This window comes from Garra rufa, chromosome 15, assembly GCF_049309525.1.
Source record: "Garra rufa chromosome 15, GarRuf1.0, whole genome shotgun sequence".
In the NCBI taxonomy this organism is placed as follows: domain Eukaryota; kingdom Metazoa; phylum Chordata; class Actinopteri; order Cypriniformes; family Cyprinidae; genus Garra; species Garra rufa.
The window spans coordinates 21,733,490-21,756,365 of NC_133375.1; the positions used below are offsets into that span (position 1 = coordinate 21,733,490).

At 36.0% G+C, this 22,876-nt stretch overlaps 1 protein-coding gene across 1 annotated transcript in view; it reads right to left on the reverse strand.

Moving 5' to 3' along the window:
- Window positions 1-1,196: 1,196 nt before the first annotated feature.
- LOC141287686 (serine-rich coiled-coil domain-containing protein 1-like) overlaps window positions 1,197-22,876 on the reverse strand; it is a 53,592-nt gene continuing 31,912 nt past the window's right edge. The window contains exons 7-10 of the mRNA XM_073819829.1: window positions 17,422-17,556; window positions 8,624-8,701; window positions 1,585-1,668; window positions 1,197-1,259 (exon numbers count right to left, since the gene is read on the reverse strand). Coding sequence (XP_073675930.1) covers window positions 1,197-1,259; window positions 1,585-1,668; window positions 8,624-8,701; window positions 17,422-17,556 — 360 coding nt within the window. The remainder of the gene's footprint in view (window positions 1,260-1,584; window positions 1,669-8,623; window positions 8,702-17,421; window positions 17,557-22,876) is intronic.

Sequence of the window (22,876 nt, forward strand, 5' to 3'; positions counted from 1 at the left end):
ATCATGTCTTCCTCTCATCAGTCGTAAAGAAATTATGTTTTTTGAGGAAAACATTTCAGGATTTTTCTCCATAGAGTAGACTTCTATGGTGCCCTGAGTTTGAACTTCCAAAATGCAGTTTAAATGCGGCTTCAAACTATCCATTTATGGTTATAAATGATTTCAGCTGAGAAAGATGGGTCTTATCTAGCAAAACGATCATTGATTTATTTATTTTTATTACAATTTATATACTTTTTAACCTCAAACACTCGTCTTGTCTTGCTCTGCCTCAACTCAGTTTTTTCCTGATTCAAGACAGTTAGGGAATGTTGAAAAACTCCCATCTCATTTTCTCCCTTAACTTCAAAATCATCTTAGATTGCTGTTTTACCTTTTTTGTTGAGGGTGTTTGATCTTCTTTGCATGTTCACTTTGCAAATACTGGAATGAAAATAAGATGGGAGTTTTTCGACATACTCTAACTGTCTTTTAAAAACAGAGTTCAGACAGATGAGTGGTTGAGGTTAAAAAGTATATAAATTGTATAAAAAAAAAAAAATAACCGATCGTTTCGCTAGTTAAGACCCTTCTTCCTCAGCTGGGATCATTTACAACCACATTTAGGATCATTTGAAGCTGCATTTAAACTACATTTTGGTAGTTCAAACTCGGGGCACCATAGAAGTCCAGTATATGAAGAAAAATCCTGAAATATTTTTTTCTCAAAAAACAATTTCTTTACGACTGAAGAAAGAAAGACATGAACATTTTGGATGACAAGGGGGTGAGTACATTATCTGTACATTTTAGTTCTGGAAGTTAGGTTCTCCATTAATGATTTCCTGACTACCTTTCTGGGACTTAAATGTATTAGTACCGTTGCTGTCTATGCAGGGTTCCGAGTTCGAAGGGTTCTGAGTTCCGAAGATGAACGAAGGTCTTATAGATTTAGAACGACATGAGGGTGAGTAATTAATGACAGAATTAAAATTTTTGGGTAAACAATACCTTTAACCACTTATTCCTCTCATCCAATCATTCTAGATAGAAAAAAAAATGAAAAATCAGTCATTAATTGTTTGAAACAAAATGTGCTTTGTTTGTCCTTTTGCTTTTACAGCCTCTTTACTGCCCTCTGTTGTTTTTATTCGTCCTACCCCCTCCTCCATGCCTATCACGCTGTCCCATCCATCCCTCTTTTCAAGACCACTACTCTATAAATCTGAGATGGACCTGTCATATTTCTCCTTCACTCGTCTCTGCCCTGGCTGCCGAGACTGGGAACATTATGTGTCTCACAGTGCATGTAAAGCACACGACGAGCTGTTTACTGCACGTTAAGTGAGTCTATCAAATATCATCCCAGTTCAAAGGAAACTGCCGAGCGGCATCTCCATAACTTCCTAACGCGAGCCTTGGGAGAGAGAAAGGACATGAAACCAACAGGATGTAAACTCGAACTGTCAAATAAATGCATGAAATTAGGGTATCCCAATGACAGTGGAGCAAAGGAACCTGTTTTTGCGATCCTAAGACTTTCTGAAGGTGGTTATGAAACCTGCGGTTATGAAATGGTACATTAAACTCGTCGAGTTTTCTCACCAACTCAGCCTGAAGTCGTACAATGAGCTCGTCTTTCTCCTTCAGCTGCTGCTGCAGGAACTGGTTCTCTTCTCTCCCAGGATCCTGCACACAAAGCACACACAAACACGGTTTTTAAAAAAAGTCAGTCTGCGTTATTCAAGCCATCGCCCCCAGTTTGAATCTGCAGCCTCGTGTGTGGGCGTAAAACTGCCGCGCTTGAGAGGTGGAGGTGTGCTTTCTGTGCTGTGGTTTCACTCTCCTCCATAAACTTCACCTGAACTAGCAGGCACTTTCCCACGACCTTGTGCTGTCAGCATCCATTATGTGAGGCTGGGGAGGGGAGGGAGGGACCGAAGCTTCAAGGGCAGCAGAGGAGGACCGAGAGGCCCAGAAGCAGAATACGGCCTCCACGAATGACCGAAAAGAACCGCCGCCCCCAAAAACGACATCTCTCCTCTAAAAGAAGCACTTGGTGGAGATTAGACGGCGCTGGCGTGAGGTAGCCGGACACAATATGCATGAGTCGGGAGCCCTTCATGAGAGATCAGGGAAGGGGATTATGAGCTTCAATGTCATGTACTTGGAGACATCGTTGTTCAAAGCTCTCTCTGGCTTTGGCTTGAATGTGCTCCTTTTGTTGACATTACATAAACATCTCAAGGGAGCTGTTGTCAATCTTTGATGCTTCTCTGTAAAGGAAACTAATTTCTGCCTGGAGTTGATGATGATGACATACACAGGCATTAAACTAGAATCATACAGTACCTACACTTTTTTCATTAACCGCTACAACCCCATCAGCAAAGCTCAAGTATCTCTTCATCGCTACCAAACTGAAATGTGTTCCTTTGAACTCAAATACTGGATTCGTTTAGCAGTATAATAAAGGCCATTAATTATCATTAATATGATTACAATAGATTTAAAATGGCCATTATTACAACGAGTCACTCTTGAACTAAAAACAATCAATTACGGTAGGAAAAACACACTCACCAATTTTGCTACGTTTTAAAGGCTTCTTTTCATAATTTATGCTTTAAGGAAGATTAAATTGATCAAAAATATCTTCTTAAGAAAGAAGTTAAAAAATGTCAAAATAATTTTTCAAGAATTGCACCTATGAACATTATTACCTTCTCCGCAATCTCTAAATCAAATAAAACTTTTTGACCTAAGTTACTTAAGAATTTAAAACTTAAGTTTTGACTTAAAGGATTCATTCTCAGAACAAAAATGTCACTTACTCACTTACCCTTTGTTAATGATGAAGATGTTGATGTCTTTTTTTCTTCAGTCGTAAAGAAATTATGTTTTGTGAGGAAAACATTTCAGGAATGTTCTCCATATAGTGGACTTTAATGGTGCCCCCAAGTTTGAACTTCCAAAATGCAGTTTAAATGCAGCTTAAAATGGCTCTAAACGATCCCAGCCAAGGAAGAAGGGTCTTATCTAGCAAAACGATCTATCATTTTCTAAAATAACTGACAATTTGTATACTCTTTAACTCTAAATGCTTGCCTTGGCTCTTCTCTGCAATGCGAATGCGTAGTCTATGTAATCCGGGTCAATACAGTTAGGGTATGTCGAAAAACTCCTATCTTGTTTTCTTGTTCAACTTCAAAATCGTCCCACATCGCATTTTTTGTTGTTGTTGTTGTTGTTGTTATAAAGGGCGTTTGATCTTTTTTGCATGTTCACTTTATAAACACTGGATCGGTACTTCTGTAAGACGATTTTAAAGTTGGGGAAGAAAACGAGATGAGAGTTTTTCGACATACCCTAACTGTCTTGAACTGGAAAAAACACAGACATAGACAAGACCAGCGTTCGAGGTTAAAAAGTATATTAATTGTCAGTCTGTTTTGAAAATGACCGATCGTTTTGCTGGATAAGACCCTTCTTCCTCAGCTGGGATCATTTAGAGCCCTTTGAAGCTGCATTTAAACTGCATTTTGGAAGTTCAAACTTGGGGGCACCATTGAAATCCATTATATGGAGAGAAATCCTGAAATGTTTTCCTCAAGAAACATAATTTCTTATCGACTGAAGAAAAAACAACACAAACATCTTGGATGACAAAAGGGTGAGTAAATTATCTGTAAATTTTTGTTCTGGAAGTGAACTAATTCCTTTAATCACAGCTAGAGTTTTGCCTTCAAAACAATCTGAAGAAATGTTTTTGGTAGTACAAAAATCGTCTTAATCTTTATTCCCAAGTTAAATATATAAGAATAAAATAACAGTTAATGAAAATGAAATTAAATTTATTCTTAAAGGGATAGTTCATAAGCTTCTTTTTTCTGCTGAGCACAAAAAAATATTTCGAAGAAACTAAACGGTTCACAGTAGCTTTTGACTTCCACAGTATTTTTTTTTTCCATTCTATGAAAGTTAAATTAACTGTTGGGTGACCAACATTCCTCAAAATGCTTCTGTACTTCTTCTGTCCTTCTGCCCTTTCATTCAATTTTTATTTTTGGATGAACTATCACTTTAAAAATGTTTCTTAAATTTGGCCTCAGGTCTTCAAGAATCTTCCATCTGCTGAAAAGGCAGAACTTTAGCCTTCAAACAGTCCGTTTCTTAAGCAATTCAGGTGAAGTTTCATACTTTTTTTCACATAGAACTTTTTTTAAATGTCTATCACTGAATCTTCATATCTGTTGCCCTTTCCACTTTTTTGTTCTTATTTGCCAGTTTCAGATTTTTTTGTTTCTTTGAAACTTTGCCTAAAGGCCAGTAGCATCTAAAAATCTTCTCTTCACTGTTACAATTGAAGCTGGTTTTTAGTGTGCAATGTTCAATGAAGCATCCAACAGAGCACCACTGAGGGGTTTGTTTTCCAAACTAGAGACTCTGATGTACTTGTCCTCTTGTTATTGTGAAGCAGAGCCATCCATTTCTATCTTTGTTCTGGTTAGATACAGCCTGCTTTCTTCTGTCAAGACGGCAGTGGATGAAACGGTGTTCATCTAAATTGTAAAGATGTACTTTTGACTGTATTTACGATGATTAATGCAACACAAAAATGTCTTTATGATCCCAAACATCTGAACAGTACTGTAAGAATACACACTTTTAATCAAAAGTTTAGACTGGTAAGATATTTTAATTCTTTTGAAAGTCAGCTCTTATTCTCACCAGCCTAGGTTTTATCAAAAATACAGAAAAATACTGTGAAAAGTGATTACATAACATCTGCTTTTATTTATTTTTTTTTGCAATATTAAAATTCATTATTAAATTAATATTATTTAAATAAAACTTACTGACACGAAACTGTGTAGTATACATAAAATAATTAAGTATTTAAAAATTAATTATTCATAATTTAAAAATAAATAAATAAAAAAGGTCACGTCCTGAGCAATGCAATGTATGCAGCAGACAGGCATAATGTAACCTCCTCCAAATCCCTGCCTTTAGGGAATATTTAATTATATCTTAATTATAGAGGTTTAACAAGAGGCACTTTATCTGTGCAGTGCCATGGAGGACCTCTAGAGAGGCGTTTGGTCACAGTTGCATACGCACACACACGGATACACAACACGCAGGACAGAGAGCTGGGTCTCTACCCCGTGCTGTAAAGCTGCGTTTGAGTGGCTCCTCCATCTGTCTGTCCTAGATTAAATACTTGAGGCAAGAAGAGGACGAAGGACCTAATAAATGAGAATGTCCTACTATCACAGAGCCCTGATCATAAAAGCCAACACTTAATATTACAGCAATCAATGCCGTCAAAGAAATAATGCTATGTCACCAAGAATGCGGTGAGCATTCTGTTCATCAGTCTTGTTTAAGTCGCAAATATATCCTAGGTGGGTCTGGGTGATATATATATATATATATCAAATATATTGAATATTCGCTTTCCTAAAGACCACATCATTAGGTAAGTTTTGCAATCCTTTTTAAGACAGAGATGTTTCAGTTGTGTGTAACTTCAACTTTAGCAGAAAAATGTTAGAGCGGTTACTCTACGTTTAATTTATTCTTGTGAATAAATTCAATTCAAATTAAATACTTTTGTAAAAATATATAGCATGTTTAGGTAAATATTGGTGTTTATTGCTACTTTAACCAAAAATTAACAAAAACGATTCACACAGCAGATATAATTTTTGATTTTTTTAACTAGTGGGTGCAGGACAGTATAGTTCATTTATCTAAGTGAGGATAGCAAAATAAAGTAAACTGTGACATATTATACTCAAAAATTATTCACACAGCAGACTACCAGTAAAATGTATACAAATTTGGGACCAAAAATTTGATTTGACACTTTGACCTGACCATGTTTTGTTACATACCTTTCTATTAAAGTAATCTGACATAATTTAACACAGTTTAACTCCTGAGTTCTTGTCATTTTTTTTTACCATTTTCTAAACAACCATTTTCTATAGCAAATAAACTGATAATGTGAGAAATTTTGAAAGTGTCTTAATTAATTTTGGTTTGACTGTAATTCATTTGTGATTATCAACATAAATTTGTTCTGACACACTTTAACTCTTGAGTTCTTATTGTATTTTATTACCATTTCCTAAACTATAGCGAGAAATGTTGAGGGTGTCTAAATCAATTGTTTATTTATTTATTTATTTATTTTTGTTCTAAATAAATATATTATTAAATATATCATTGTTTCTCAATTTAATGATTGAAGACAGTGAGAGGAAAATGCCTTAATTATATTAAATTATTATTGTTATTATTAATATTATTAATACAGCATTTTAGCTTACTCTGAATCTCATTGACTACCATGGCTGTGTGGTCAGAAATATAATTCCACCAAATGAAAAAAAAAAAAATCAGATATTTCAAGCTATTATTGGAAATTAATAAACTGAACAAGTATGACGAAAATATTGATCAGAATTGATTTTAACATTAATAACAACAGGTATGTTTGATGAGCAATGTTTAAGTAATATTTCATCAGCATATTAGAGTAATATATATATTTTAATTTTAATTTATAATTTTTATTTTTTTTTTTTTTTTTTTTAAAAGAAGCGTCTTCTGCTCATCAAGCCTGCATTTCTTTCAAGCTCTCCAAAGTACAGCAAAAACAGTAAAAATTTGAAATATTTTTACCATTTAAAATAACTGTTTTCTATTTGAATACATTTAGTAATTTAGTCCTGTAATTTAGTCCTGTGATTTCAAAGCTGAATTTTTACCATCATTTCTCTAGTCACATGATCCTTCAGAAATCATTCTAGTATTCTAATTTGCTGCTCAAAAAAACATTTTTTAATATTAGTATTGTATTGAAAACAGCGGAGTAGAATTTTCTTCAGATTTCTATGATGAAAGAAAGCTCAGAAGAACAGCATCTATCTATCTATCTATCTTCCATTTTCAAAAAAAAAAATCTATTCAAAGAATCATTAAATATTGATGATAATAATAATTAAAAAATAATTATTGCTTCTTGCTTCTTGAAGCGCATATCTGCATATTAGATTAGATTTCTGAAGGATCATGTGTCACTGAAAAAAGGAGTAATGATGCTGAAATTTTAGTTTTGATCACAGGAATAAGTTATATTTTAAAATACATTCAAATAGAAAGCGTTTATTTTAAATCATAAATATATTTCACAATATTACTGCCTTTAATGTATTTTGGATCAAATAAGCAGAAGAGACTTCTTTAAAAAAAAAAACATTTAAAGTCTTACTGTCCAAAAACGTTTAACTGGTAGTGTATATATACTAATACGCTTTGGTGAGCATAAGTGACTTCTTTTAAAAAGTCGTACTGACCCTAAACTCTAAAATGGTAGTGTATGTCATTACATATTTATGTTATCAAAAGGCTAAAGAAAAGGAGAATGAAAAGAAAATACAAGGGATAATTTTTTTTTGCCATATCGCTCAGCCCTACTTGGCAGTTTCATTACCAAGAATGTTACAAGATTAGAGAAACGCAGAGTATTTCACTAATGTACTTTGAAGGTAGGCATAAAAGGGAGTAAATGTGATAGATGTCCTTAGTTATTCCTGTATAAGGAGGTTTGTGATGTTATAAACTTCAAACAGGACACCCTCAGAGTGTCGGGCGCAACTACACCCACTAAACAAGGAGTTATTAATGCAAAGTTGACAGGGACACCAGGACAAATGACTTTGGAACCCCAGTCCAAGCTCATTTTCCCAGGGTGCAGAGCAAGAGCCTCCATTATTCCCGTAACCGACGCCACGCTCTCGCCGCAGGAGAACGCTTTCCGCAAGCTCTAATTATTAAGAAGGTGGGGATAACAAATGTTTGGTGAGAGAAGTTTTCTGTTAAAAGTAGGACGTGAAGTGACACGGTTCCATCTCAGGTGGGTTCTCGGGCTTTATTTTTAAAATCGGGAATTTTTTTCCTTTTTTTTAACGGAATGAATCAGGACAAGTCCCACCCCTCTCCTGTCAGTTGAACACAATGTCAGAATGCATGGGGTCCTATTCTAAGCATCTCCCTCTCCCGCTGCGTGGCGCTAGGCTACGGATGAGCCGGAATGTCACGTGATTCGCTGCCGCAACTGTCGCTTCTGTTAGCACTCCATGTAGGTCAGTAAGGAGGACAGAGAAAGACGCAGACCTCATTTCCACTTCGCAGTATTTTTGAGTCCTGATGAAAAAACAAAATCCTCTTCTCCTCATACAAAATCATAAACCTCTCCCAAGCCCATCTCCACAAGATTAGGGCACATCACCAAATAATCCCATCAAGATAGTGGGAAAATTTTATTGTTGGTGGAGAAACACGTAACTCAAATTCTATCAGAGAGAAAACAGTGTGTTTAGAAGAGGCACAATGGAGTTAGAAAATTAACTACACAAAATGGAGAGACCTCTGTCTCAATGCAGTCGTTTAGCGCCGTCGTTATGTTTGATCTACAGGCTTTGAAATCTTCAGGGAGGGGAAAAAAATAAAAGCGAGCTTTTTAAAATCAAAGAGTGACCCGACAATGATACTTCAGCAAAGGAAGTGTTCATCCACGTTATTAATAGAAAAGAAACACATTTTGACAACACTGAATCTGGACAATTACCTTAAAGGGGAGTGATTTCTCACTGCAGGGGCTTATGGGTAGAGAGTGAAGGCTGCTGGCAGGACTGATCTCGGTGCTCTGAAAGGCAAAGATCAGACATCTTAATATTTAATGAGCACATGAAAAGAAAATAACTATTTAAAAAAAAAAAAGACTGTAAATAATATTCTCCTCATCTTACTCTGAACTAGTTGCCTCTGGGGTTACTAAGTTTGCTGGTATTATAACGTTTGTGGTTAAATATTTGACGCACACACAGCCAAAGACTACAAGATGTTTTACAAGAAAATACTAAGAGAAGTGTACTAAGAAAATGATTGTAAAATTATTGTATACTATTGTTAATTTATGTTTGAATGAACATATACAGTTGAGGTCAAAAGTTTACATCCCCCTTTCTGAATCTGCAAAATGTTAATTATTTAAATGAGAGGGATCATACAAAATTCATGTTATTGTTTATTTAGCACTGACCTGAATGAGATATTTCACATAGAAGATGCATTTTCACAACTTTTTGAATTTGAAGATCAAATTAAATTGAACTTATTTTGTCTTCTGGAAAGCATGTAGCTATCTTTTGTAGCCTCTGAAAGGCAGTTCTAAATGAAAAAATATGATATATAGGCAAAATGTACACATCTCCATACTGTTCAAAAGTTTTCACCCCCTGGCTAATGCATTGTTTTTTCCTTCTGGAGCATCAGTGAGCATATGAACCTTCTGTAATAGCTGCATATGAGTCCCTCATGTGTGAAAGTTGCCCTCAGTGTGAAAAGATTGTTTTCAAAACCATACAGTCATTGTTGGAAAACTAAAGAATGTGTGAGACCTGAAGGATTTTTCTGAAGAACAGCAGGCGGTTTAACTGTTCAGGAAAAACAAGGGACTCATGAACAACTCTTTCTGAACAAAAAATGTTGATCATTTAGTTAAGAACACAGTATTAAGATTCAAGGGTGTGTAACCTTTTGAACTGGGTCATTTTGAATTCAACTAATATTTTCTCTTGTGGACTATATGTAAACATCTTTTATGTAAAATATCTTATTCACATCAGTACTAATAAAAACAAAATCACATGCATTTTGCATGATCCTTCTTATTTGTAAACTTTGGACCTCGACTGTATAATAAATTTACTAATGTTAATTTATACAACTTACAGTGTTAAAATATCAATGAGGAAATTAATATTAATCAACCTCAATAAATACTTTCATAGAATTTTCTCTTGTTCATGATATCTAATGCACAAAGTGAGCCACACTTTTAATACTCCAAAACTCACTAACAAAGCACACTGGGAAATTAGCTTGTGTCGTACATATTATGTAATTATAGCATCCAAACAGGGGAGCAGGCAGCCCTGTCCTCTCTGGGCTCTAGCCTCAAACGCTTCTTTCCTTCATCACGCTACTGCTACCTCTTCCCCATATTAATGTGAAGAAGAGAGCTGCAGACGCAGTGACACTGTCAAAGATGTGGAACACTTTAGTCTGAGTAGAGAGGTGCGCAGACAAAATATTGAGTGATAATGTAAATGTCAGACATTTTTGACAAAAAAAAAATAAAATCTGCTAAGGAAGACGATACAAATGTTAATTGCTGCAAATTTTGGCCAAAATAAAAAGGCAAAAGTAAAAAATTTACCTAAATGGCTATTATGTCCTTTATACAAGTCTCAGGTGTACCCAGAATGTGTAAGATTGAAGCTTTAAAGGGATAGTTCACCCAAAAATGAAAATTTGATGTTTATCTGCTTACCCCCAATGCATCCAAGATATAGGTGACTTTGTTTCCTCAGAAAAACACAAATGAAGATTTTTAATGAAAACCGGTGCATTCTGCCAGCCTTATCATGGACGTGGATGGGCACCAAACCTTTAAAAGTAAACAAAAACATGCACAGACAAATCCAAATTACACCCTGCGGCTCGTGACGATACATTGATGTCCTAAGACACGAAACGATCGTTTTTTTGCGAGAAACTGAACAGTATTTATATCATTTTTTACCTTTGATACACAGCCACGTCCATCTGTCCTGAGCACGAGTTTGGCATCAGTCACGTCACATGTGCACGTGCTTCTGGCGTAGTATACGCAAACGCCGTAAGGGGAAATCAGTGAAAAGTCCCGGATGAGTTTGTGCAAGCAAACGTAATCTTTTAGCTTTAAATCAGTTTAAACAATCAGGATACGCGCAAGTAATTACCATTTTGAATAGCCGCTATACCCACAATCTCTGTGCACTGTGTAAACAATGAGTGTCGTATTCATGCGACAGATTGCTTCCGGCGTTTGCGTATTCTACGACAGAGCGCGTGCACATGTGACGTGACTGATGCCAAACTCGTGCTCAGGAGAGATGGACGTGGCTGTGTATCAAAGGTAAAAAATGATATAAATACTGTTCAGTTTCTCACAAAAACCGATCGTTTCGTGTCTTAGGACATCAATGTATCTTCACGAGCCGCAGGGTGTAATTTGGATTTGTCTGTGCATGTTTTTGTTTACTTTTAAAGGTTTGGTGCCCATCCACGTCCATGATAAGGCTGGCAGACTGCACCGGTTTTCATTAAAAATCTTCATTTGTGTTTTTCTGAGGAAACAAAGTCACCTACATCTTGGATGCATTGGGGGTAAGCAGATAAACATAAAATTTTCATTTTTGGGTGAACTATCCCTTTAACTCAAAATTCACCACAGAAGCAAAACGCCAGCTCCTGCGCCAGGGAAAGAGTAGAATGTGTTAAATAAAGTCTTTATTTTTGCTTTCTTTGCACACGAAAGCTGTTTTCATAGCTTCATACAATTACAGTTGAACCACTGATGCCACATGGACTATTTTAACAATGTCCTTGCTACTTTTCTGGGCCTTGAACCTGCCATTTGCATTGCTGTCTATGCAGGGTCAGAAAGCTCTTAGATGTAATCAAAAATATCTTCATTCGTGTTCTGAACATGAACTAAGATCTTCAGGGTTTGTAACAACATGAGTGTGAGTAATCAATGACACAATTTTCATTTTTGCCTGAACTGTCCCTTTAACAACTACCTTACTAACTATAAATGAGCAGCAAATTTGTTGTTTATTGAGGGAAAACTCTTAGGTAATAGTGAATGTGTGTTCCCTATTCTAAAGTGTTACTGAAAAGTTTATTCTTTGTACGAATTTAAAAAGCCTCGTCAGTTTGAACTTCTGCTGCACGATTTACTGAGTGCACACATGCAAAGCGCACTCACAGAAAGCTGACTCTTTTATGCCAGCTGTCAAGTACACACAAGGTTATGTCAAAAAAAACACACAAAGTTTACACAAACACAGACGGTTATGTCTGCAAACATAAAGAGGTGCATGTGTATGAGTATGAGTATATGAGATCCGTGAAATAGTGTCTCTTGGACATGGAGACAATTATGTAACAATATTATGAATATTGTTTCAAGTTTCAAGTTTACTTTATTTATATAGCACATTTCCAACAGCCACAAGACTGACCAAAGTGCTTTACACTTAGAAACATCCACAAGAAACATTTACACAAGGAAACAAGACACATAATTAAGAAAAGGAGTAAACAAAATAAGACCTAATAGGCCATTGAAAACAAATGAGTTTTTAAAAGTGATTTAAAAATAGTCAGATTAGGAGCCGTTCTGATCTCAACTGGCAAGTCATTCCAAAGACGAGGCCCAATTACTGAAAAGGCCCGGTCACCTCTGCGCTTTAGTCTAGAGTGTGGAATTAAAAGGAGATTCTGGCCACAGGATCTCAGACTTCTCAAAGGGGTATACTGGTGATATTGTGATATTGAGAGACTAAAACTGTCTCAATGTTATCGTGGTCACATAACTATATGAAGTGTATTTTTTTTAAATATATTTAAACTTCTTATTCTAACATAAAACGTCGTTAAATTTGTGTTGTGGGCCATTATGCTTTGGCACAGTATCTGTCAAATGAACTAAAACCAAAAGTGCAATATGGCTTAATCCCTTCATGAAGACCAATTTCGCTGCGTGTTTTAAAGCGAAGCACACACTTTATTCAGGTGATCCGGTGTTTTCTGCACCTCAGAACGGCTCCGTTCACAGTGAATGAATGCAGTGAACTCGTTTATTGCATGTACTGTGAGTTTAGTGCGCATTTTTGTAAGCCTGTTTTCACTGAAGCTGGAATTTTCCTTCAAATTAAAAGCTTTACTGCCACTTTTGTCAAAATAAAAGCTTAAAAGTGCAGTATGAATTGCTGACAGCTAGCGGTTTAAATGGGTAATGTTATTGCAGTCCAATTTCAAAATATAAGTGTAGAACTTAGGAAAGAAGTGTTGCAATTTCGCTACAGTAGTGTAAAGCAAAAAATAATATACCAAAAAAAAATAAATGTTTTTAATTGCAGTGTAATAGTTTTAAAATGTATGGCTATTACTGTCATTGTTGTTATTATTATTATATTCTAATTTGTTTAACTTGCTAAAACACAAGTGTGAATGTAATTTAGACTAAGACAGTATATCACAAATAAAAAGAGGGTTGAGTCCCATTTAAAGTTCAGGTACAAGTCAATTCACTGACTTTTTTCTGACTTAAGTTTTCATAGTTAAGAACATGGGTTGGAGCTCTTCATTTTTAAGTACATTAGATAGAAGAATTTAACTAAAAATTGTAAAAAAAAAAAAAAAAAAAAAAAAAATTTTGATATAGTTACGTCCCTAAAGACAATACACTACTAACGCATCTCAACCAGGTCAAAAAAAATAAGTAAAATAAAATAAAAGCTGAGGCAATGCTTTATTTTTTAAAGCAGCACTATTTGTGGGTGTGTATGGAAGGGCCAATGAGATTCAGTTATTCCACCGGCAAGAAGAGGAAAAAAATAAAATAAAGGAAAATGAGGTGACTGTAATCAAGTAGTTTCAACGGGTCTATAAATTTCAAACAAGGTACAATATCACAACCATTACAATGTCATTTTGGTAAATGCTTCACAGCAAACGTGGATGGATTTTAAGCAGCATTTCAGACTCCATAATTATTAAAGGATTCAAGACTGATCCAGCATGTGCTGCTTTTGATTAATGTGTTTTCTACGCCTGCATTTTAAGTACAAGGAGAGGACAAGAAAACTGTAATGAAAAGTGCAAACATATTGAGGTAATCAAAGAAGGTACGAAAGCAAAAGCAAGACAAACGTTTCGCTAATGCAGATTCTTCCCAGTGCATTCCAATAAAAACTGCTAAACGACAAAACACCAAGTGGAGTCAAAATGATTTTCTGAAAAATGCAAAACAGTAATTTAAGAATTCACCCTGTTCAATATTAAAACTAAAATCTCTGCTCAGAATATGAAGTAATTATCAGAATGGTTATATACAGTATGCACATAGTGCTATATGAACTGTTTTGCTGGTGGGAAATGCAATAGTTATGTAAATGAAACAGGCAGGACTCACAAAAAAAAATAAAACAAAAAGCCAGTTTAATCCACGAAGGATGCCGTGCCAGGTTCTGAATGCCAACAGGCACTACAGTACATAATGTTCAAAGGTATAAGAGCTATTCAATTCAAGCCTATGTAACATTCGAGCAAAAAAAAAAAAAAAAAACACTATGTTTGTCTGAGAGGCTCTGAAACCAGTCTATAGTTGTCCTATTATAGTAACTAAGTGTGAGCAGACAATCTACTCCCTTTCACATATTTACTACTTAGCATTTGGCTAATTCAAAACCCCTCTGAACATTTTGAACTGGCATCCTCGCTGCGCTGCCCTGAATTAGTCAGTTACGAGGTATCAAAAGCCCAAAAGACGCACGAACAAAGAAAGAACAGGCTGTGCGTAAAATCACTGGTCAAGCAAATAAAACCCACCACAGCAATGCACCAGTCATTGTGATTCTTGTTACACTGTAGTTTACAAATGCTGAAGGAAGATGGCTAATTTACATGTTAATGAGAAGAGTCAGTAAAGAGGCCAAAGAACTTCCTTTTCAATATTCATGTTCCTCTGTTGTGCACTGTTCTCTGGACCTTCACTGAGAAAAGTGATTGTTATTGTGAAAGAATGGAAAACAGAGTTCATGCAGCTACTACTTGGGGAAAGTGAAATGGAAATGAGGGTGTTCTAGTCAATAAATTAAGTTGGGTTAGCATGAATAACAGTAAGGGATAAAAAATAATAATAATAATAATAACATTATTATTATTACTGTGGTGACTTCAAAGAGCATTCAAATTAAATTTCATATTATTATTATAATATCCGTTAAAAGACTTACCTGATAATTTACTCACCCCCATGTCATCCAAAGGTATTCATGTCTTTCTTTCTTCAGTCAAAAAGAAATTAGGGTTTTTGAGGAAAACCATCCAGGATTTTTCTCCATATAGTGGACTTCAATGAGGATCAACAGGTTGAAGGTGTAAATTGCAGTTTCAGTACAGCTTCAAAAGCCTATACATGATCCAAGCTGAGGAATAAGTGTCTTATGTAGTGAAACGATCAGCCATTTTCTTAAAAAAAAAAATGTAAAATAATATACTTTTTAAACACAAATGCTGATTTCACGCATCTTAATTCCACGCATTACGTAGTCACTTTGGAAAGGTCACACATGACGTAGGCGGAAGTACCCAACCCAGTGTTTACCCAGCAAATGTGTGAAAAAAAAAGTAAAACGGGTAAAACATCAAATGACAGACTTTGAAGTTGGAAGACAAAATGAGATTTTCGCACTACCCTACCTTTTGAACAGGATTACACAGACAAAAAAACGTGATTTGCAGAGCTAGAGCTAGTCAAAGCCGAGCATTGTGTGGTTAAAACTTTTTTTAAGATAATTGCAATTTGGACCTTCAACCTGTTGACTCCCATTGAAGTCCACTATATGGAAAAAAATCCTGGAATGTTTTCTTCAAAAACATTCATTTCTATTTGACTGAAGAAAGAAAGACATGAATCTTGGATGACATGGCAGTGAGTAAATTGTCAGGAAATTTAAATTCTGGAGTGAACTAATCCTTTAATATTGCATTTCCTCTTTTCAGAACATTTAAAGTTCTATACTTTCTTTTTTTTTATGTAAAACATTAGGAAAAATAAACATGCACAATAAACATGCAATATCAAGTGATATCAATCAATAAAAATAGAAATGAAATATAGCTGCAAGCAGCAATTTGAGCACATATGAAAATAAGACATTATTTAGCAAGCTTGTAACCACCTAAATCAATGGAATTACCTATTGTATGTGCTCACCAGATTTGTGAATTGTTGCGTTTTACAATAGGCTTTATAGGAGTTTGGGTAAATTTGGACAGGCCCCTTTTCTAAACGACCCCACTGTAGCATCCCACAGAGGGAAACTTTATTTTTTGCATAATTATTGACTTAGAGAGTCCAGAGAATTGTACTGCAGTGTTTTTTTTTTCCAGTTTAAGCAAAAAAAAACCTAGAACAAGTTCACAAAAGCAGGTTTCTGACATCTTCACAATCATTTGACAACAAATTGATTGACAACAGTGGTTTTAAAGGCAAAGTTGTCTGGAACAAGGAGTTCTATCGTATATTATGCAACGTGCAATCATTTACACCCTTAAAAAATGGCCAATTTCTTTCAAATTTCTATCAGACCTTTGGGGCCATAAGTCGAACAGGCCCACCTAGTTTCATTCAGATCAGCCTCCGTTAACCTTGTCTAACAGGTGCTCAAACTTTGTCGGCCAATGATGGCTGTTTTTTGAGATACGCAAATGTTCATAGACACTTTTGGCACTTTGGACCAAGACCGTGCACACTGATTTTCATGTTGAAAGGACAAATGGTTGCACAGTTATAGCCATTTTTATAGATATTCTAATAGCACCACCAAGTGTCCAAGCTCCACAATGTTTTTCCTGTGACCTAAGATTGAGCTCTTACATAAGTGTTTTGAGTTTGGCAAATATATCTCATTTTGTCAGGTGGCCCTGACCTTTTCGAACGTATTGGTGTCCCTTTGTGACGGTAAGTCGAAAGTTAAACTTTTTTTGATAGTTTTTGATATTCACTCTACAGACTCCAGACTCTAAGACTAGTTTGCAAAAGTAGGCGTGCATTTTATCCGCCAGGGATTCCAAAGTCATAAGACACTTGAGCCTACAACTAGGAGTTATGAGTGATTTCGTACTTTTGTTCACTGTAGCACCTCCGTCAGGCCGTTTGGGATGAGCCTTGGTCACGTTGTGGGTGGTGTGAGTACTACCATCCCTTCAAGTTTCAAGTCTCTACGACTTACTGTTTGGTCTGCACGATCAGTTTTACGTTGAGATCGCTGATCCATGACTATTCTAAAAATTACAATAGGGTTTCAGTGCTAGCGCTTGAACCTCTACATATAGGTCTGTAACCCATATGTCATCAATAAATCTCTACAAAAAAAGTATTAAATATATAAAACGTATTTGGATACTTTAGTAACACAAAATCTGCATCTGCAAGCAGATGATGTACCTGTACAGTAGTAGTCTTGCTGTAACATTTTACTGGTTGAACAAATCACGCTCTGACATGCTTTTCTTCCTCTCACAGTCTTGTTTTCATTCGTGTCACATTAAGTACAGTTTCTACTCTAACCAAGGGCTACCTACTGACTGAATATGTCTCTTCTGAGTGTGAGATCCTCCTGGTGTTCGCCCTGAATGATGAGGCATGAAACTGGCAGGGCACGGAGAGCTCTTCTACCTGTTCTAATGTACCTGTGATGAAGGCCATAGCAGCTTCATGAATCAACTGTCAGGGTGGAACATTACCTCCTGCAGGGTCCTGCGTAACCGCAGCAGAAGAGTCTTTACCGCTGTGCAGTCCTGCTGCATCAGCCTGAACGGCAACGCTTCCAGCCCGGGCAAAGGTTCATCATCACGAGACAGACAGAGGGACATCGGTCGCTGCTCCCTGGAAGGATGAAAAGAAAACAATTTTTGTGAGCAAGAAATGGTCTGAGATTTGGGGACAAGATCCCAAAAATCCCACAGAAAAATGGATTTCCATTTCCCAGTACATTTTGGGAAAACAAACGGGTATTCAGTGCAACTTAACAAAATTCGATGCACTAACAATATCAATTTCAATCCTGTTCTCCTCTGATTGTGATTGAAACTAGACTTAAATGTAAATAACCTAATTTTTGTCTATTGTTCACATTACGTAGACTTCTGTGCAAATGAACAGATCAATCACTCATGTAGCGAATGGGATCAAATTAAACTTGATTAGAAGCACTTCTTGAAAAAACGACAAAGGCAAAGGTTTAGAGTGGAGAAAAAACCCTCGAGAGACACTTCAGAGGATAGTCATACCCTCTTCATCAGGCCTTTCATTGGGTCCAAGTGGATACTAATCTATATATAAACTCAGACAATTAGACCATTAAGAGGTTACAAAACATTACTTTTTGCAATCTACTGAGATCCAGACTGAATGACACAGCATCAATATCAGGGGAATTATATGAGGAGGAAAAGCGTCTATTCCAAGGATGACGAACAAAAAAATAAAAAAATAAAAAAATAAATCAAAGACTTACCGCCCAAAGGTAAGGCAATATCTTTTTCGAGACAAAATCTTTTTCGCTTTTCATTTTTGAAAGAACAAAAGCCCACCGTATATCAATAGCGTATATCAAAGATATCTTCAAAGGAGGCACAGGGTATTTGGACCGATAGAAATCTCTTATTGAGAGTTCCACACAAAACACGAGGAGAGACCTCTTCCTAATTACAACTGTGATTCTGCTCAACAGAAAGATCACACTGCAGCTCCAGACTCGTCTTTATACATTTCAGATTAAATTTAATTCAAGCTGCTTCAGATATAATTAAGTATTTATGCTTTAAAAACTACACCGATAACAGGAGATCAAAAGGAACCTCTGAGTTTTTGATTAGAATTAAGCATCGATTCCTGGGAACCCCTCCAACGAGAGAGTCCGTAAACACAGTCAGTCTTCCAAACAAACGTCTGACACTTTTGTTGTCGATTTTCATTACCACACTGTTTATTTCAGAGCCTTTGTGGTGAGTGTCCTTGGAGCTGCAAGAAGAAAGTGAAATTTCACTTTGCTACTCCATGGCAGGTTACAAGCTTTCCATCTCACACCTGTCAATTAATATCACCTTCTGAAACATCCTCGCTGAAAAATGGGAATATGTTTTCTTGTTTCTCAATCCACAGCATTGAGTGGTAAAAACATACTATCCTTCCTGAAGGATATATCAATTGTTTCTGCTTTGCAAATTTACAAAAATGGCTTGGGTTGTTAAATGCCTCCGAAAGCATAGACAGAATCCTGACTTATTCATGATCCTCACGCTGAGACATGGCATAGGAGGCGGCGTTCTTATTCAACATACTCATTAAAATATTAGAGCCTGTATAACTCAGTGTCTGTACAGAAAGCCAGCAGCAAAAGCACGGTTCACTCTTTGTTTTTGCTTGTGAGAACCGACTACGGCACCTAACAGATTCCTCTAATATTGTATTTTACCCTGACACGGAGTCAACTGACGTATTTGTCAAAGCGCAGCATGGAAAATCGATCATTGCACACATGAATTATAAAAGCAGAAGTATGGAAACACAATGTTTATTACTTAAAAAGGAAATCAGAGTGAGCACTGCAGAAGTGATTGTACAGTCGTGGCCAAAAGTTGAGAATGACACAAATATTAGTTTTCACAAAGTTTGCTGCTAAACTGCTTTTAGATCTTTGTTTCAGTTGTTTCTGTGATGTACTGAAATATAATTACAAGCACTTCATACGTTTCAAAGGCTTTTATCGACAATTACATGACATTTATGCAAAGAGTCAGTATTTGCAGTGTTGGACCTTCTTTTTCAGGACCTCTGCAATTCGACTGGGCATGCTCTCAATCAACTTCTGGGCCAAATCCTGACTGATAGCAACCCATTCTTTCATAATCACTTCTTGGAGTTTGTCAGAATTAGTGGGTTTTTGTTTGTCCACCCGCCTCTTGAGGATTGACCACAAGTTCTCAATGGGATTAAGATCTGGGGAGTTTCCAGGCCATGGACCCAAAATTTCAACGTTTTGTTCCACGAGCCACTTACAGTAGTTATCACTTTTGCCTTAAGGCACGGTGCTCCATCGTGCTGGAAAATGCATTGTTCTTCACAAAACTGTTGTTGGATTGTTGGAAGAAGTTGCTGTTGGAGGGTGTTTTGGTACCATTCTTTATTCATTGCTCACCTTTTCTTCTCCGGACAAGCCTTTTTTCAGATGCCCCAAACAATCGGAAAGAGGCTTCATCAGAGAATATGACTTTGCCCCAAGTCCTCAGCAGTCCATTCGCCATACTTTTTGCAGAAGATCAATCTGTCCCTGATGGTTTTTTTTGGAGAGAAGTGGCTTCTTTGCTGCCCTTCTTGACACCAGGCCATCTTCCAAAAGTCTTGGCCTCACTGTGCGTGCAGATGCGCTCACACCTGCCTGCTGCCATTCCTGAGCAAGCTCTGCACTGGTGGCACTCCGATCCCGCAGCTGAATCCTCTTTAGGAGACGATCCTGGCGCTTGCTGGACTTTCTTGGACGCCCTAAATCCTTCTTAACAAGAATTGAACCTCTTTCCTCTAACATTTAGTCTTTACTTCCAATCCTATTGCCACCAAACCAAGTGTTTCGCTATCAATGAAATTGATATACAAAAAGTATAGTATAGTATAGATTATGATTTCTTCCATTCATTTATTTATGAGTGGACCATCATGTTAATTTATAATAATAGAGACTATGTAGCCTTTAAAATGCTGCCTACGTAGGCAGCTCACTAAGTTTTGGAACAAAGCCTGTATATTATTTACAATATCACACTATCCACTTACATTTAGTTGAGGCAATGCTATTATTAATCAGGTCTTGGGATACACTTTGCTCCGAGACGTACCTAAAAGCTGCTGACCCCAGGGTCTTTTCATTATGCCTTAGTTGCAGCTTTGTCTCAACATTTACACTAACAGTAACACCTACATATTTCACTTGAATCATTAAGTCACCTGCATCACCCCGCTACATAATATCCATTATCACCTCACTTCTGGCCATGATCTGATTATGCCACGGTAAACACTGTCACCCAGTCTGATATTTTATGCATGACCTCTGCTTAGCAGGAGCTCTTGTTTAAAAGCTGTATGTTATTTAAAGTCGTTGAGAGGCAGAGTACAAGAGTTTTGTACTGGCATCTGTCAGATGTAAAAAGACTCCCTCATGTGAGTCAGTGTTCTATATTACACCTATTAGCACCGCTTTCTCATCAGCCCATTAGCATCTTCATTAGCATTAGGCAAGACTGGCCCTTTGTTCTTTTAATCACATTTTTAACTTTGCACTAGAGGAGCAAAGTCCCGCCCATGTTCATTGTTGCAAAGAAACGTGTTTGGAAACCAGTGATCTGAATGCTTGGCTTCCAGGTGCAGTGTTCAGATCAAAGAAATGCTCCTTGTCCTTGCTTAGTATGGTCTTGATTGTAATGGGAGAGATCCAAAAACTTGTGCCCTTTTTCTGCTGGCAAACAAGACACAGAGATGGTCTGCTGTAAGCTCTGAGAGAGTCTACAAGATACATTCATCTTTGATTGTGAGCATGAGAGAGAGCATGAGAGAGAAAAAAAACGTGAAAAGTGGTATTAAATGAATTTAGATGATCTTCCCTAGCAGGAAAGACAAATTTTCACACTAGGTGTGGGCGGTATGACCAAAATCTTTTAACACGGTATGAGTAATTTTATCATGGTAACAGTATCATTCACAATATAGTTATTTTTACTAGAAATACCCCCAAATGCTTAAATACTACCATTAATTTGTGAGTCCATAAGATTGTTTAAATGTTTTGAAAGTTGTCTTTTATGCACAACAAGGTTATATTTCTTATATTTAAGTAGAAATTAAAAACAATCTTGTGAAATAAGAAGTAAATGTTTTCTGTTTAATTTAGTTGAATTTATGAAAACATTATTATAATTATTAGCAATGTTAAAAACAGTTGTGCTGCTATTATAGGTTATATAACTTATTAGTGGAAATATTTCTGTGAAAACTACACTGTTTTCTGGGCTCAGTGCATTTGGAAAAGAACAGCATTTATTTGAAATAATTTTAGTTTAAATGTGTTTGTTTTTTGGTACATTTTTGTATGGAAGCCCATTTCTGCCACTGAAAAAAAGAAAAAGAAAATTGCAAGCGATAAAGTCAGAATTGCGAGATATAAACTTACAATTCTGACTTTTTTGTGAGATATAAATTCACAACTGGGAGTTATAAAGTCAGAATTGTGAGATATAAACATACAATTCTGATCTTTTTTTCACAGAATTGTGGGTATAAATTCCCAATTGCGAGTTATAAAGTCAGAATTGCAAAATATAAACGTACAATTCTGATTTTTTTTCACAGAATTGTGGGTATAAATTTGCAATATTGAGTTTAAAAAGTCAGAATTGCAAAATATAAACTTACAATCTAACTTTTTTCTCAGAATATTGGGTATAAATTTGCAATTTCGAGTTATGATGTCAAAATTGCGAGATATAAACTTACAATTCTGACTTTTTTTCTCAGAATTGTAGGTATAAATTTGCAATTTGGAGTTATAAAGTCAGAATTGTGAAATAAAAACGTACAATTCAGATTTTTTTCTAAGAATTGTGAGATATAAAATCGCAATTGCGAGTTATAAAGACAGAATTGTGAGATAAAAACATACAATTCTGACTTTTTCTCTTTTCTTTTTTCAATTGCGAGAAAAAAAAGCCAGAATTGTGAGATAAAAAGTTGCAATTACCTTTTTATATTTTTTATTCAGTGGTGGAAACAGGCTTTTGATCAATTTAGGCATCCTTGCTGAATAAAAAAAAAAAAAAAAAAAAAAAAAAAAAACCCTGATCCAATATGCTTTTTTTTAGCTTTTTCATAAAAATAACAAGTAAAAACATTAAATTGTGCTCTCTATACTGGTATCAGTCTTTAAAAAAACCACATTGTTTGACTACTAACGTTACATATTCACAGAGCGCTCATTTCTTTATGCCATTGGCCATTTTGTTTATTCAAGCAAGACGTTCTGACAAACACAACAGACTGCAACAAATTGGTCAAGTCCTATAAATGCAAGGATTTCTGGCAGCAAAACTAAAAGTCAACTGTTTTCACACTGCCATCAACCATCTCCCTCAAACTCATTTTTGAGCT